The sequence below is a fragment of the Panthera leo genome, chromosome C1 (genome assembly GCF_018350215.1).
Source record: "Panthera leo isolate Ple1 chromosome C1, P.leo_Ple1_pat1.1, whole genome shotgun sequence".
NCBI lineage: Eukaryota > Metazoa > Chordata > Mammalia > Carnivora > Felidae > Panthera > Panthera leo.
Genome location: NC_056686.1, coordinates 9,736,518 through 9,751,411, shown reverse-complemented (window position 1 = coordinate 9,751,411; position 14,894 = coordinate 9,736,518). Strand labels below are relative to the sequence as shown.

The 14,894-nt window shown below is 57.3% G+C and overlaps 1 protein-coding gene across 7 annotated transcripts in view; it reads right to left on the bottom strand.

The window, feature by feature from the left end:
- PRDM2 (PR/SET domain 2) overlaps nucleotides 1–14,894 on the bottom strand; it is a 125,505-nt gene that overhangs the window by 5,054 nt on the left and 105,557 nt on the right. For all 7 annotated transcript variants that reach the window (XM_042951455.1, XM_042951454.1, XM_042951459.1 and 4 more), the window contains one exon: nucleotides 1,432–1,575. In XM_042951455.1, coding sequence (XP_042807389.1) covers nucleotides 1,455–1,575 — 121 coding nt within the window. In that variant the 3' untranslated portion in view covers nucleotides 1,432–1,454. The remainder of the gene's footprint in view (nucleotides 1–1,431; nucleotides 1,576–14,894) is intronic.

Below are 14,894 nucleotides of genomic sequence, written 5' to 3'. Positions count from 1 at the left end.
TGTCTGCGGACGGATCAGCCCAGTCGCACCTGGCTCTCCTTCAGGTTGCAAAGAACACCTCCAGCGGCCACCACAGGGACGTCCCGGGCCCCAGAATTATCCTGGCACAGACTCCCATTCTCTGGGAGACTCCAGCCCAGCCTCTCGTCTCCAGGCCCCAATCTTCCCATCTGTAAGATGGGAGAGGGGAGGGACGATCTCCCGGGCCTTCCAGCTGGGTGCTGTCCTAGTGTCCACTTCAACTCTGCTCCCCAACATCCCCAGCTCAGGGCCGGGAGCCCTCTCAGGAGCCTGTGCTGGAGACGCGGGCTCGGTTCTGGCTCAAGACAACACACTCTCTGGGGAAAGTGGATTCTGTTTCCGTTCCCCTCCCCAAGCCCCAGAGAAATAAAGCCAAGCCCAGAGACTCCAGCAGCTTCAGGAAGGAAGCAGTGAGTGCACTCTGTGGGCATCAGGGCAGGTGGAAGGGAGGAAAGTAGAACACAGAAGACCCCAGAGTTTCAGAATTCAGCCCATTCTCGCCTTAAACAGCGATGTTCTCATTCTGAACAACCCTGGCTGCATTAAGCAGGCATCCGCAAACTTGAGTGCGCCCCAGAATCACGGGGCCACCTGCTAACACAGATTCCCAGGCCCTGCACACCAAGGATGCTTTTTAGCAAATCTGGAGTTGCACCTCGGGGTATCTTTAGCCGGTGCCCCACTGCACAGGTGCATGCAGTCCTCCAATCGTTTCTTTAGAGGCTGGTCTCAGGGACACAAGGAAGGAAGATGTGCCGTGTCACCAACAAAGAAGCCCAAGCCTACTCGAAGTCACTGGCAAAACCCAGCCCTCCCCTCAAAAGATGGAAAGTCCGGCTCCTATAAGTGAATCCAGGTTTTACCATCAGACAGTCTAGAAAGAGACTTCTGGTTCAACATAAATTTAACCTTTGTATCTTACAGAAAAGTACTACTTTCACTTTCAAATACGTTGTGCGAATAAAGACTACACGATCTTTTCTGGGCTTAAAGCCTCTGGAGGTCTCGATTAATGCTGGTTACTGTTGCTGTTCTTATTCAATCAGTAACAAGAGCTAATACTTACCTGATGCTTTCTATGCATCAGGCGCTGATCTACATGTTCTGCGTACACGTGACCCTTGTAATTCTCACAACCTATGAAGTGGGTCACCCCCACTTTATAGATGTGGAAACTGAGGCTCAGAGAAGCTGAGTATCTTGCTGAGGTCCCACCGCCAGCAAGTGGCAGAGCTGGGGGCGGGGTCCAGGGTCCGCACCTACCTGCGGGAAGGCCCCGGGCTGCACCGGGCACACACCAGGCCCACCCTCTTCCCTGCTTCCCAGCCCAGCCCAAAGACCCAAGCCCCAGCCCTCCCGGGCCCCAGAGCCGCCCACGCAGTGCCAGAAGCTGCTCCACCCTCCTCGTACCTGTCAGGGGGCAGGCGAAGTGTCTACTCTTTGAAGAGGGGTCCCTGGAACTGGGCTGCAGCCGTCGCCTTGACATTCCTACACTGCCTGGTGATGTACGGGGCGGCTGGAGGAGGACACCGGGACGCCAGGCGGAGACTGTAGCTGTTGGGGAGAGAACGACACACACCATCACCAGGGGCCCACCCCGGTGCCCCAGACAGCACCCCGAGGCCCACGGCAGGCGAGCTTCAACGACCCGCGGGAGCTCCACCGCGCTCCGCCCACCACCTTCCGTCCCCTTGAAAGCGATGGCGGAAGCATCCGCCAGCTGGGTGCCGAGACACGGCACTCGGCAGGGGTGTCCTGGGCCCCGCCCACCGCAGAGGGACGGGCGAGCTGGGGGCGTAGCCCTGCTGTGCACACAGCGGCTGCACTGTTTCCCCATCTGCCTTCCCAGGCACGTCCTCCCCTCGGAAGCGTCTGGAGGCTCCTGGTACCAAGGTGCCTCCAGCACCTGCAGCGGGGCCTCTCCAGGCCACTAACGCTGCACTTGGCACCTTTCCCAGCCTCGCTGCGCCAAGCACGTTCATTCCGGGAATCTCTGAGCCCGGATCGTGGGACACAGGTCCGGCCCTATCTGCTACCACAGCCCGCTAAATTCGATTATTCTTTCCCAGGGAAGCCTTTAAAACTTTTCTTAAAGGTAGGTAACGTAGACCACGATTCCTCCCCTCCCTTCACCCGGCAAACCCAGACTCATCTTTCAGGTCCTGGCTGGGATACCGCTTCCTCCGGAAAGCCTTCCTTCTTTAACCCCTGGGTGAGGCATCTCTTCTGCAGGCTCCCGCTGCCCCCTGGGGCTTCCCCACCACAGCACTTGTCCCACTGAGTCACAATTGCAACATAACGGATCTGCCTCCCTCCTGGCCCGTGAAATCCCAAGGTCAGGGCTTCTGTCTCGCTTGCGGATATATTGTAGCACAACCCACTCAGCACAACAAAAACAAGTATGTGTTGACTAAGAACCACACATACGCCGGAAGTGTGCGAAGTATTTACGTCCATCAACTATCTCCCTCTACGTACAACCTATCAAGGCACATTTACTATATTAGCCGTAATTTACAGAGAAGGAAACAGGCGCAGAGAGGTTAAGTAACTTGTCTCAGGTCCCAGTTCTGTCCCCAGACGGAAGAATGGAAGTGAGCAGGCCCTCCGGACAGGAGAGGTGGAAGGTGAGGGGAGCGGGAAAGCAGGAAGGGTGAACACTCCGGGCACATCACCTGCACCGGGGGTTGGCCCGGAGCCAGCTGTCTGAGGGAGCGAGAGATGGGAATGGGGCCAGTCTCGAAGCTGAAACATCAGGGTTTGGATCGGTGGTTCTCAACAAGGGCAAGCATTTGGCAGTGTCCAGAGACATTTCTGGTCGTCACATCGCAGGGAAGGGATGTGGCTACCGGCGGCTGGGGTCGGGGATACTGCTAAACGTTCCACAACAATCCAAACGCTAACAGCATCAAGGTTGCGGCAGGTAGCCACCAACAAACACCTATTATGATAAATGAAGTAAGCGAACGCGTAAACAAACAAACGTATAAACAGACAAATGAGAATCTGGCCCCCAAGTCAAGACGCAGGGCTGCCCCCGGGGTGAATTCCTCCCCCAAGCTGTGCGATCCAGGCCCGTGGTCAGCTTATTCTACTATCTGAGCAAGATTCAAGGCAGAAAACTAAGACCCAATGCTCAGCGGCAAGCCTGTGCCCCAGATGGACCACCAAAGCCCCAGGGTCACGAGGCCCATGGGGTGGCCTGGGGGCTGGCTGGTACCCCAATGTGAGCACAGCACCGCGGGCAGCCGACCCGACTGTGGGAGAGACAGTCAGCTGGCTGGAAACCTGGCCCACCTGCACGCCCCTGTCCTGGGACACCGCGGATCCCCCTACACTGTCCCCTCTCTGCAGAAATGTCTCCAATGGAGGGGAGCAGACCCTGCATCATCAACGTCTACGTCTCCCTCTGTCACCATCATTACCCATCTACTGAACACTCAGACACCAGGTCCGTCAACGATAACTGCCCTGGCCTCCCAGCCCTCTCCAGTTGGCCGCATTTCTCTGCTCCCTGGCACACCTGTTCCACCCTCAGGCTCCTGCCCACCTGCGGCAACCACAGCCTTGTCCGCTAGGGGGCGAGCTTTCTCCCAAACCCCTCCCTCGGCATCCATGTGGTTGGAGAGCTTACATTGGGGGGTGGGGGCCAAAGCGCCCGAAGGCAGGCCCCTCTTGCCACCCCTCAGCGCACGGCCAGGCCCAGCAGCGGGCAAAGCCAGCCGGCACACACACATCCCCTGTAATTCCCAAGTACTTTCTTTCTCTGCTATTATCTCTGGACCCTCCCGGCAGCTCAAGGCGTAGGGAGAACAAGCGCTTTTTATACCCATTTCACAGATGAGGACACTGAGGCGCAGACAGATTCGGAGACTTTCCTGGGGCAGCAGAGCCCAGCCCTTTCAGTTCCATGGACCACAATTTCTGGGGAGACACCAAGTCACCACCTGGATGTGTCCTATTAAGACTGGGGCAGTGATATCCAGCAGGACACCTGGTCACAAAACCCTTCCGGTGGTCAGAGAACTCTTGAGAGCCTGGGGGCTGCCCAGAGCTGAGATGTCAGGTGCTGAGAAACAGCATCTCGGGAACCACGTATCTCTCCAGCTCCCAGCAAGGTAGCGGTTAACACACAAAGGCCTCCTGACTCGAGGTTCCCACTCTCTAGCTGTGTGACCTCGGCAAGTCAGGGGCCTCTCTGGGCTCTGGTTTCCCCATGTGCAAAGCAGGGGCAGCCGTTTCATCCATTAAATTCAGAGGAAGCTCTTAGCGCGAGACACGCTGGCATTCTCCAGCATCCACCAGCACGGTGTCTGCACTGTGGCAGTCGGCGGGGACGTGGGCGCCTGCCAAGTGACACTGCCCGAGGAGGGGGCGGCACGGCCGTCAGTCCCGATCCTCGTGCCCACCTGCCTGCCTCCCAGCCTCCGAACCTCAGGACACCATCCCTGCTGGCCTGGAGGCAGAGCGGGGCTAGGAAGAGCCCTGGGACCGGGATGTGAGGTCACTGGCCTTCTAAGAATTCAGGACACGGGGGAGGCACCTGGTGCCGTGACGAATGACGTGGCGGATCAGAGCAGGAGGTGGGCCAGGCCCTCCCTCCACCGGCCAAGTCCCTCCCCCTCCTCATTGGCCTCCTGGCTCCTACACGGCCTCCCCTGCCATCTTTCTACAGAACAGCAAGCTGCCCCTTCCCAAAAGGCACCCTGGATCATGACACGCCCCTGCGACAACTGTCAGTCCCGGGGTCCCAGCAGTGACCCCGTTCTCGTTCCTCGACACACGGCGGGGGGGTGGGGAGCGCATCGCCTCCCGGACCCCTTGGGCTCCTGTTACCCGGGCCGTGCTGGGCTTGCTTCAACACGTCTGTCCTTCCATCTGTCTGCACACAGCCCTCCTCCTAGAGGCCCTCAGCCCCGGCTACTCACGGGGAGGCCGGGTCTGCGCACCAGGCCCGTGGCGTCAGCATCTCTGGGGGTGGCAGGGGCGTCAGTACTTGTGAGCTCCCCAGTGATCCTACCCGGGGCTGAGGAAGGCCCCCCCAGATCCTCATGGGGCTCGCCCCTCCCTCACGGTCTTGCTCAAGGCCTCCCTCCGTCTGAAGCTGCAACACGGCCTCCCAATGGCCTCCAGGCCCTTTTCCTTTATCGTGTTCAGCACCATCAACACACTCAGAGTCTACTGGGTTGCTCACTGGCTCCACAGGGGGCTTCTCATCACTGACGCATCCCCGGCACCTGGACCTTCGCCTGGCACACAGGAGGGGGTCCACCACCGGCCAGGTGCTTGGCCAAGGAAGCTCTGGGAAGTAAGACAGTTCTTGAGGTCACCCAGTCCGCATGCGACTTAGTGCGGCCGAGATGGGAAAAACACCCAGGTTCGGAGGGGGTCTGATGCCAGCGCAAGGCCAAGACTCGGGCCCCCAGGCCACCCCGTTCTCATTCAGCCCCCACTGGTTTCTGGTAAAGAGGACAGCTGGACACGTGGGTCTACACGCAAGAAATAAAACTGAAAAAACAGGAATCAAGGCCACGGCTGCGAGAGGATTCCAAGAGTGGAAGGTTCCGGTTCAAGGACCCCTAGGACCTACCAGGGTTGGTTTGTTTGCCTGGGCCGTCTCCACAAGCTCATGGGTCAAGGCGAAGGCGCCCCGTCCCCTCACACGGCCTTCCTGGAGCCCCGGGGAGGGGACTCAGCAGCCACACCTGAGCCTCTCTGGGGCCTTCCAAGAACAGAGGGTGCAGAAACCAGAGAGGGAGTCAAGTGACAACAAAACAACTTAAAAAGAAAAAAAAAAAAACAGGCAAAGGCGATCCAATCACTGAACAAATAGTTTAAGGACACAGAGAGGCAATTTGCAGAGAAACCCCAAGCTCATGAACAGCAAAAGACGCCGTTGTCCAAGAAGATCACTGGTCAGACTGGGGACGTGCACTGTAAACTCAGAGCCCACAGGTGAGGGAGGGTGGCCGGGCCAAGGACGGCCCCCATTCCCTGCCACTTGGGGGGCCGAGCACCCCGCGCCACCTCCTGAGGGCCTATTCAATTAGTCGGAGCTACTAACCCCGACCCCGGGGATGAGCAGTCACTGCGGCTCAGCACGTGTGAACGAGGCAGAGCAGGGAGCACGAGGATCACACCTCCACCTTCCCCGGCCACCTCCTCAGTCAGAAAGGGAATAAACGAACAGGCGGCAGGCCACACTGTAGTGATCCCCACGGAGAGAAGTGACGTCGAGGAGAGAGCTCAGGAGTGCATGGCGGGGGCAGGCAGGGCCGGCAGGCGGGAAGGGAACACCTCACAGAACCATGTGCGTCAAACCCGAAGGCCGTGGGAGACGGATCTGCTTGGACACCCGGGCCTAACCTGGGCTGGGTGGTGCGAACGGTACGTGCAAAGGGCCTGAGGTGGAACTTGCCTGGAACGTGGGAGAAGCGGGGGCAGAAGGAAGGGTCTCGTGACCCCTGAGTGAGGTGGGAGCCAGGTTGTCCTTCTGGGCAGCAGACGGACATGACCCGGCACGGCCACTGTGTTGGGCACAGGCCGTAGGATGACAAGAATGGAAGTGGGGAGGGGGAGGGGCACCAGTTAGGAAGCGACTGTCGTCATCCAGGTGGGAGAGGATGGGAGCTTGGACCCCGGGGTGGCAGTGAGAAGCGGCCGACTCCAGGGACAGTTTGGAAGTGGTGCAGACAGGATTTGCTGATGAACCGGATGTCAGGGCTGGGGCGGGGGCCAGGAAGACACTGGAGTCTGGACAGACCCCGGGGGCAGGATGGTCTGCCTTTAGCCAAGATGGGAAGATGGCAGGAGACGCTTCCGAGAGAGATCAGTTTGCACGGATTCCATTTAACGTGTGTACTCGACCCAAAGGAGAGGTCAAGTGGGCGGCTGAAACGAAACTCAGGACTCCGGGGTTGGTCAGCATCTGGGGGGTCCAGATGGCTCAGGAAAGGGAAAGGGGCCACAGAGAGAAGTGCAGGGACCCAGGACGGGATGGGGGGGGGGGGGAGTGGTGACCTGGGGAAGCTCAGAGAGAGAGGTCACAAGAAGGGCCAGCATGTCAAGGAAGGGGGAGCATTAAATATCTACTGTCGCCAAAGGTCGAGGAGGCCAAGACGAAGAGCCATGGACACGTTCAGTGGCCTAGAGCCTGCTGGTAACCGTGGTAACAGCAGCCTCCAGGGCACGGTAGAGAAAAACCCCGAGTGAGTTCACAAGAAGAGGGTCCAGAGAGCTCCCTCAAGGAGAGCTCGGTCAAGGGGGGGCCGACGGGTCCGAGCAGAGACCCCCTTCCTCCCGCGCCAGTCAGGAGGGATGTCCTGGAACGCAGTCCCCACAGCTGGTTAGGCCACACAGGAGTCTTACACAACTCTCCAGAAGTTCTCGGGAGTGCAGCTCACTCGAAGTCACTGTGTCACGTTCTGCACTCTTGCCAGAGGTAAAGGGGAGGCAAAGTGTGTGGGAGCCCGTGCGGCAGTAAGACAACCAGAGACGATGCTGAAATTCCCTGGAGGCTGGGTGCAGCCCCCTGGTCGGGGCTGTGGATGCCACCGCCTGCTTCCTGGAGCCAGCCACCGGCCATTTCCAGGAATGGTGGCACCTTTTGACTCCACCTTCCCTTCCATTCTGGGGAGGTCCTCCCACCCGAACGAGGCCCCAGGCCGGGAGTCAGAGGTAGGAACAGGGACACGGCACTGGGATGCGGGAACCCGAGTTTCAGCCCTGATCCACTGCTGACTCGCTAAGTGGCCTCTGGAAAATGCCTCCACCTCTCTGAACCTGAGCCATCCCACCTATAAAATGAGTATGTCAAGCAAGAAAAACTATGCAATACTATCGTTTATTGAGCACCTACTAAGTGCCGGGAGCTACCCTGGGTGCTTTATGGGAGCTCTTCGAATACTCCCAGCAGCCCTTGGAGCAGGGACAGGATGATCTGTGTGTTACAGGGGAGGAGACAGGTTCAGAGAGGTGAACGTCCAAACCACATTCTCTTAGCCAACCGGGGTGCAACCAAACTCTGAATCCAGGACCATCTGACCCCAAAACCTGGGTGCCCCTCCCTGACACAGTTCTTGTACCGATGGGGACCAAAGAGCTCTCTTCAATATTCCAAGAAGCCAAACGGGACAGCCACCCATGAGGACAGAAGTTGGGCTTTGGGCTGAACTGTGTCAGTTCAGAGGAACCCTGGCATCAGGAGGCAGGGACCGGGGGGGGGGGGGGGGGGGGGGGGGGGGGGGCCGGCGTAGGGAATTCCAAACTCCCATGCTCACTGGAATCACCTGGAGAGATGGAAACAATCCTGTGGCTGGAGCCTCAGCCCTACAGATTTTAATTCGGCTGATTTGCATCCCAGGCACTGAAAATTTTAGAAGCCAGCTCTGAGAGCCACTGGTGATCTGTCTCCTCAAAGTGTGGTCAGCAGTCCCTGCGGGCCTGTTAGAAATGCAGCTGCTCAGCGCCCCCCACCCTGCCCCCTCCCCAGCGACCTCCTGGGTCAGAACCTGCATTTTAATAAGCTCCCTGGGGGAGCATGGGGCTAGTGGACACCTTCAGCAGGGAGTCGAGTGCAGGCCACTAGGTGGCTGTGCCTAAGGAGGGCCTGGCACCAAAGCCTGAGAGAGGACCGTGGAGGTGGCCCTGGAGGGACAGGGGCAAAGGTCTGAAACCACTGGCCTCCAGGTGAATGTGGGGGTGCTGGTAGGGAGGCCCGCAGCTAACACTTAGGGGTGGGCAACGCCAGCCCGGCCCCCTCTGTGCTTAGATGGTGTTTTTCACTCACTATTCCCCGCAACCACGTGAGAAGGGTTATCGTGCCCTTTCTCTGGCTGAGAAGACGGCACAGAGAAGTTAAGTTACTTGGTCAGGGTCACACAGAGAGGTGGCAATAGATGGGAAAGGGGGAAGGAGGGAGGGAGGGAGCCAGGATTCACACAGATCTGACCCCAGAGCTGAAGTCGGCCTGCGGGCACAGATCCTCCTTCCCTCCCACCAGCTCTGAAGGAGGCCACGTGCCCGTGCCGGCTGCTGATTTGGCCACCATGCATCCAAAAGACCAATTGCGCCCCTGCTTCGTGGGGCTCTCACGCCAGGACCTGAGGTCTTCAGAGGCCATGATTTCCCCAAACCTGTTTGGCTTGAACTCCGAATACCCAGCATGTGTATTCTGGGTATTGCGTATGACAGCTCATAACGCAAGCCAGTCGACAGGAAGGCTGGCCCGGCCCGCGGTGACCTCAGCCAAAGGGAGCTGCCAGCGGGGAGATCCCTGCCGTGGTGGCGTCTCCTGCCCTGGCAAGACTAGGAGAGGGGCAGGGGACCCCAGCGGCCATGCCAAGCAGCCCTTCACTCTCTGTGAGGAAACTGAGCCAAGCGAGGAGGTCACTCACGCAAGATCACACAGCAAGTCGTTCTGCAGAAGCAGCGAGGGGACACAAATGGCAAAGAAGGGCAGAAGCCCCAACGGCCTCGGAACGAGGACTGTGGGAGGCGGGTGCCCCTGGGGCGAGACTGAACTCCAGCCCCAGAGAGCTCCATCTGTGCTCAGGTCTCACCCACCCGTCTGCCACCAAGCCCGGCACAACAGGTGCCTGGACAGTGTTCCCTGAACAAGCAAACGGCAAACCCAGAGGGAGCCCAGATCCCGATGCAGTTCAACCTCCACATGGCTTGAAAACCCAATCCACCCAGAAAGCTAACTTCCCGGAAGGCTTCTCTCACTGCCAAGGCCCCACCCAAACCGTGGGACCAGGTCCCCCACTTTTATGACAATTCTTTGAACCCGACTCTGCAGGCACCACACCTGCAGAGCACAGCCAACAGCCCCAGCCGAGCCCTCTCGGCCCCAGCAGGACAGATGGGGGAGTGGCTCCTCATGCAGACACCTGTCACCGCACTTTGCTCTGGCCACCACCCAGCTCCATCCAGCACGCCCCACACGCCGTCCCTTGTCCCCTCTCACCCAGCAGAAACAGGCTGCTTTCCTCAACAGGAAACAGCTAAGACCAGGAGGGAGGCCGAAAGGAAGCGTGAACAAGACGGATGAACACACACAAAGCAGATTCCCATCTCGGGACAGAAACGGGTTGATAAGCCTCCCCGGAGGGCCGGATGGAAAAGCTCTTTTAAACGGCAAAACTCTGTAAAAATGCGAAGACTTCATTATTACGGCCATTCCGTCTTTTACAGTTGACACGGGCCAAAGAAAAAGAGACTAAGTCAACTCCAGGGACAAACCCCTTGCATGGTTTGGAGTCGTGGGGACCAAGAGTCTTAATTAGCCGGGTGTGGATCTGCCCTGGTAAACGGGGGTTTCTAGATCTTGCTGTCTGGTGCCCATCCCAGGACACTAGACAAGAGGTAGCTACCTTAGAGGGGAAAGCTTGTGGGAGCCAAAGGGGTTCCTGAGCTACCAAGCTGTCTCAACCAGCTCATCTTGGGAGGCCTGGGTTGCGCCACAGGAAAGGCATGGGTGTCCTGTGCCGGAACGGGGCACAGGTCACCAGCGATGACGCAGCCCGCGGGGCAAGGGCGCCGTGGACCCGGGGCCTGGAGGCCTCATCCTCACAGAGTGCAGGGGTCTGGGTGGCAGAGTCTGCTCAGGTACCTGCCCCGTCTCCCGGCTCTGTCCCGCCATTCCCGAAAGCCCTCACCCTGCATTCTGGCTGACTCAAACAGGCTGGAGTGAGGAGGGCTGGGCCAGTTCATCCTGTTTTACAGACGGGCAAGCAGAGGATGCCCGCAGGTGCTGGAAGACTTGGGACCCAGGCCAGCCGACTCCACTCCGGGCTGCTGGGCTTCCCAGGACTGTGTGCTTCATCTGATGTGTGAACCACTCGTTCACACAGGCTCCCTCCCTGTCGGGGACAGACGCCCGGCCCGGCAACACCAGGGAGGCCTGGGGACTCACAGCCAGGTAGCGGCAGACATGGAATGAAAACCTTCCTAATGTTTCTTCCGTGTAACCGGCATTTCCCCAACCAAGGTTCAGTAGAACAAGTTGCCCCAGATGCCACACGTGTCATTACCACCTGCGTCACGGCAGCCAATGTTTCCGTGCTTGCTGTGTGTCGAGGGCTGTGCCCAATGTTTGACGGGCAGTCACAAACTGAATCTTCACGAGCCCTTTACGAGATGGGTACTGCTCCGTTTTATACACGAGGGCCCAAGGCACAGAGAGGTTCGGCAGCTTGCCCAAGAACGCGCCCCTGGCAAGAGGCAGAGCTGGGATCAAAGCCCAAGCCATTCACCTCCAGAGCATGGGCTCACGAAGCCATACAGGTGTGTCCGTGCGGAATTACTGGGCCTTTGATGTGCTCACAGGAGGTATAAACTCCCCAGAGGAGGACGCACGCCATCATGGACTCCAAACTTACTTCCTCTGTCGATCTGGTTAACTAGCTACTGAGTGCCTGCTCTGTGCCAGGTACCGTGGGACACAGTGGAGAGCCAAGCAGACGTGCCCTCTGAAGACACAATGAGAAGTCTGCAAGAGGATGGCTTTGATCCATGTGAAACCTCCGGGAGGGCCTGCTAAAGGGCAGGCGTGTGCGTGCACACACACACACACACACACACACACACACACACACAAATTTAATTTAGCCTCTTTGAACAGAAATTTCCTAAAATCAGCCATATGAAGAAGTATGTCCTGAATTTAATTTAGTATAATCAGTTGGCAGTCAGGTCTGGGCCTTCGTGGGGAGAGGGCCTTGAGACTTACTAAAGTGTATCAGTATTGCTCAATCAAGCACCTATTATACACACACACACACACACACACACACACGCGTGGCCCTGTGCTAGGCCTGGGGGACACAGCAGTAAACCAAACAGACCTCCTCTCTGCCCCCATGGGGCATGTGTCCCAGAAGGGGAAGGTCATTATTTGCATAACATAGGAATACATAATTACAGAGTGTGAAAAACAGAGGCTACCTGAGCGCTCAGAATAAGGGAACAGACCACAGAAACACTGTGTGTGTGTGTGTGTGTGTGTGTGTGTGTGTGTGTGTGCGCGCGCGCGCACATGCGCACAGTTCCTGTTGACACCCTGAGACTTGGGTATTTTGGGATTTGCTTCTCTTTACCACGTTGCCTCTTGTGTTACTTTATGGGGTAGGGAGGGAGGGAAGACAAAGCAGCATAGGTTGTAGAACTTACTTTACCCCCTGGAAGAAGAGACGGGACTTCCAGAAGAGGGGTTTCTGTCCCTGAAGGCCACTGCTTGGGGAAGCGGGGAGAACTGTTACCACAAGTTCTCACCCCCGAATCTCCCCTGTCCTCTTGTACCTGGGTCTCAAAGCAAGTTTTACACGAGGGAACTGGGGCAGTCTGCAAATCTGAAGAAGACCAGGGCAGGAACTCGCCCAGTGTCTCTACCCTGGGGCTTCTCTGAACTGTGAACAACGGACTTTTGCTTTTCCAAGGCAGCAGATCTGACAGAATGTGAGCAGCCGAGGCCAGTGCCTGCATCTCTGACGGGGTGGCACTTGCCTTGCTGCAGATGGTTTTCAGACAGAAACAGCCCTGGGGAAATAGCAAGAAACCTGGGGATGCCTGTGATGGAGATGCCTCCCCGGATGAGTCAGGGGGCGTCTCCACTTGCCGCACAAGCCCAGAGACGGTCTGGTCTGTAGCACACGAAGCCACCCCCGAACCGACCACCGCTGCCGCCATCAGAAGCCACACGGGTCCCCCGCACACCCTTGGCCCAGAACACCTCCAGGCCCTTCCCGATCTCCCCAAGCCTTCAACCCCGGAGCACCCCCAGACTCCGTTCTTGGGCGTCTCCTCTTTACCTACGCTTGCTCCCTCGGGGATTTGCAATCTCGTGGTTTTGAGTATCGTGTGCACTCTGAGGACCCCAGAATTCACATTTCCAGCTGGGCCCCTCCCTCTGAACTTCAAACGGGATACTCGACTACCCCTTCCACGGCTCCCCCTTGATGGTCTGAGAGCATCTCAAACTTCACCTGCCCAAAACTGAACGCCCCGCACACGTGCATCCCACATACTGGCTCTAATTACAGTCTTCCACCTCCTCACTTAAGGGCAAAAAATAAATAAAAATGCACCTGGGTGCTGGAAGCATAGGTGAAAAAAGCCTGTCGTCATCCTGAACTTCTCTCCTCCAATCCCCATCCAATCCTCAGCAAATCTCATGGCTCCCCCTTCAAAATATATCCAGAATGTCCCTGCTAGTCATACCTCCCCTGCTACCCTCCGGTCCATCCACCATCACTCCCGAGCTGGGTTACCACACTGGATTCCCAGTCTGTATTTCTACTCTTGGCTCCTTCCAGTTCATCCTCACCAGATGAACAAAGGAGACTCTTCTAAAAGGCAAGGCATCCCATATTACCCCTGCCCTCGAAGCCCCCAATGGCTCCCACTCAAGAGTACAAGGAAAGTCTTTACAGTGCCTGCAATGGCCCGGGTTACCTCCCCGACCTCATCTCCTATTCCTCTCCCCTCCCCCTTGTTCCCCTCCAGACAACCCGGCCTCCCCAGTGTTCCCTGAGCATTCCAAGGATGCTTCTGCCGCAGGACCTTCGCACTTGCTATCCTTCTGCCAAGTGCTTTTCCTCCCCAGGTCCCCACGCTTGCTTCCTCACTTCCGACTCTTTGCTTCAATGTTGCCTTTTCAGCCAGACTTTCTCTGGCCCTCACATTTTCGGTGGCAGCCCCCGATTCTGGCTTCAGATCTCCCTACCCCGTTTTCTCTGTTTTCCTTCCCTCCCCAGCATTCACCGCCTGACATTCTGTGTAGCTCCTTGCTTGTTCACACTGTCTCCCCACCAGAACGTGTTTCTTTCACCAGTACAACCCCCAACACTGACCAGCACACACCCCCAGGCGCTGGCCCTACACCCGCTCCCGAGCAGATGGGTAAAGGAACAAACACACAAAGGCCTGAGACCTGCACTGTCCTTCCGACTAAATCACACCCGAAATCACCTGTGAGTTCCGGTTACTATTTCAAGTGGGGCAGGCAGGGGCACCTGGGTGGCTCAGGGGGTTACGTGTCCAAATCTTGGTTTTGGCCCAGGTCATGATCTCACGGTTCGGGGAGTTCGAGCCCCCCCTTTGGGCTCTGCGCTGACAGCACGGAGCCTGCTTGGGATTCACTCTCTCCCTCTCTGTCTGCCCCTCCCCCAGGCTCGCTCTCTCAAAATAAGTATTTTAAAATAGTAAAGAAGTAAATAAAGTGGGGCAAAGAACTTAAGTGACTTATAAAAGCAACCTGAGTGTGAAATCGTCCTTTGCCTTCATGCAAATTTTTCATGGTTTTTCACCCACTGAATGAATGGTAACTGAGCGACAGTTTTTAAGCAAATTCCTCTGAGCCTTTAGAAGCATTCAACTTGTTTTCCATAAACAGCTCTTACGTTCCCATTTTGTTGGTTTGGGTACTATTTAATTGAGTCATACGAGTACAGTCACAGATACACGTAGCATAAACAGGTTTGGGAACAAATACTACGGACTTCTGGCAGCATTAACTTGACCGCTGGGAACAGACATGCACGGGCTCTCCCCGCGAGGGTGTCAGGATGCGATCCACTGGGAACGCGGGGCATCCGTTAACAGGGAGGGCTGACTAAACGGAAACACTGACTAAGTTTCCACTGTCTTTCACTCTATCCACGGTTGGAATTGGAACAGAAGTTCTGAAAGATTCCAGGTAGCGCTGTGCCCCGGCAGGCCTGGCACTCTGCAAGATGACCTCACACTATTCCTTAGGCAGCAGTGACCATGCTGGCCTTGAAGACTGCCATGTGCACACGGGGGAGCCCTGTGCTTCCCCTTCGGCCTCGTCAGTGGGATCATATCCCCCGGCACCTCAAAAGCGAGTGTGTGGG